This window comes from Lottia gigantea (assembly GCF_000327385.1).
Source record: "Lottia gigantea unplaced genomic scaffold LOTGIsca_23, whole genome shotgun sequence".
Classification (NCBI taxonomy): domain Eukaryota; kingdom Metazoa; phylum Mollusca; class Gastropoda; family Lottiidae; genus Lottia; species Lottia gigantea.
In genome coordinates this window covers 159,262-161,358 of record NW_008708645.1, presented here as the reverse complement: position 1 = coordinate 161,358, position 2,097 = coordinate 159,262, and the positions used below count along the sequence as shown (strand labels likewise).

Genomic DNA, 2,097 nt, shown 5'->3' with positions numbered 1-2,097 from the left:
TGGAAATCGAAAAAGAGCAGGCTAATGCCGCTGTCCTGGCAAAATTTCCCTCATGGCGCTGCCCGTCTTCATTAGCCCACATGGTGCAGAAAGATAGGACGTAAAACTCCATTCATTTCATTTCTCAATTTGGTCATTCTTTGGACAGGATTTTGATTGAGGGACTTGTCTTGCTTGTATGAATTTTTGTTACTTCACCTCTCTAAACCAAGAGGGGCTAGGACTCTGAAAGTTAGAACAAAGCCTATCTCAAAATATACAAAAGACTTACATGATGATGAATTGATTTTGATTATCCAGGTCTAATGTAATGGCTGACCCCTTCAGATTGACAAGTCCTTGAGGTGGTTTTCTCCCAGCATCTTCTTCATTTTTAAAAAATAGTAACTGACACTGGCTCTCTTCTAGTACAAACCACATCCTCTTCTTAGCTTTTAATCTTCCAAGTGCTAGTAAAAAACAATACAAGATTCACTATTGATTTCTAAACTTTAATAATCCAACAATCTATTAACAATTAATCATACCTTATAGCAGTGCTTCTCAACAGAGGAGAAATTTTGGGGAAATTGGTGGAACACAGGGAAGAATTAATGCCAGGAAGGAAATGGGAAGGCAAGGTGATCTATGACTGAAATAGACATCATTCACCCTAGACATACAGAAATTTGTGAACCAACATTCAGGCCAAGTGTCACATTGAACTATCTAGATATGTGGAGTATGATTTTATATCCATTCATGGGTAATCGTTGAATACATTTTTCGAGTGAAATGCTTTTCAAAATGACTAATATATTTTGGGGAGGAATAGATTTAGAAGAATAGATTTGGAAAAACTCTTCTGGGGAGGAATGATTTCACTGAGGTTGAGAAGCACTGCCATATAGCTTACAATCACAATAGATTTTCATACATCAAACTGAAATCATTAAATTTGAGGGGAGATATCTGATTCTACTAGCTAGAGAATAGGAAATTCAATTACAATTTTTGATTTAAAAATTTTACAATATTTTTGTTTTAAGTAATATCTTGTTAACTTTAGGCAGGTTCTTTATCCTGAGATACAATGTTCTTTTTCCTGAGATACAAGGCTGTTTATCATGAGATACAAGGTTGTTTATCCTGAGGTACAAGTTTCTTTTTTCGGAGATACAAGATTCTTTATTTGGAGATACAAGGATCTTTATTCAGAGATACAAGGTTCTTTATTCGGAGATCCAAGGATCTTTATTCGGAGATCCAAGGTTCTTTATGCTGAGATACAAGGTTCTTTATTCAGAGATACAAGGTTCTTTATTCAGAGATACAAGGTTCTTTATTCAGAGATACAAGGTTCTTTATTCAGAGATACAAGGTTCTTTATTCAGAGATACAAGGATCTTTATTCGGAGATACAAGGTTCTTAATTCGGAGATACAAGGATCTTTATTCGGAGATACAAGGATCTTTATTTGGAGATACAAGGTTCTGGATGGCAACTATTAGAAAACACTGATATCTGCATGCTTTTTAATGGAAATTGAATACTTATGTAAAATTACCCTTAATCATTCTGGCTATTCATTTAAATAAACATCAACTCTACGTAGTTACTGCACGTGAAAAGATAGCTTGCCAGGGCAACTTTGGTTTTAGATAAGAAACTTTGGCTGTACAGTTACAATCACCAGAATGAAATATTCAGAAAAACCTTCTTCAAAGCTTTTTGGGGGGATATTTAACAAGATTGATGAATTTTTCAAAATTGAATCAGTTCTCTATAACATTTTTTTTTCACTTGGGTTTTCAATTAGGTACATCCATCGGTGATAAAAAACAATTTCACCACGTTTTGTCTAAATCCATCTGGCAATAACTCATATCAAAGTCTTTTTAATTTTTTTGGATTTTCAAAAGGAAGTATCCTTGGGTGAAAACAAAGAATTTCACCAAGTTTCTTCCTAATCCATCAAGAATTGTGCCTTCTAGAGATTGACCACCAAAGGACATGGGTGACGTTATGATGATATGTTCCACATATAAAAAACAAAAATTTGTGTTTATCGATTATCAGTCCTAAGGCTAGTTGAGTCTGCATTTTGAAAAATAATT

At 34.2% G+C, this 2,097-nt stretch overlaps 1 protein-coding gene across 1 annotated transcript; it reads left to right on the top strand.

The window, feature by feature from the left end:
- Positions 1–1,091: 1,091 nt before the first annotated feature.
- LOTGIDRAFT_116270 (hypothetical protein) lies at positions 1,092–1,412 on the top strand (the record flags this gene model as incomplete). Its single annotated transcript, XM_009054884.1, has 1 exon — positions 1,092–1,412. A coding segment is annotated over one exon (321 nt), but the record flags the coding sequence as incomplete, so codon positions are not given.
- Between the last annotated feature and the right edge of the window lie 685 nt (positions 1,413–2,097).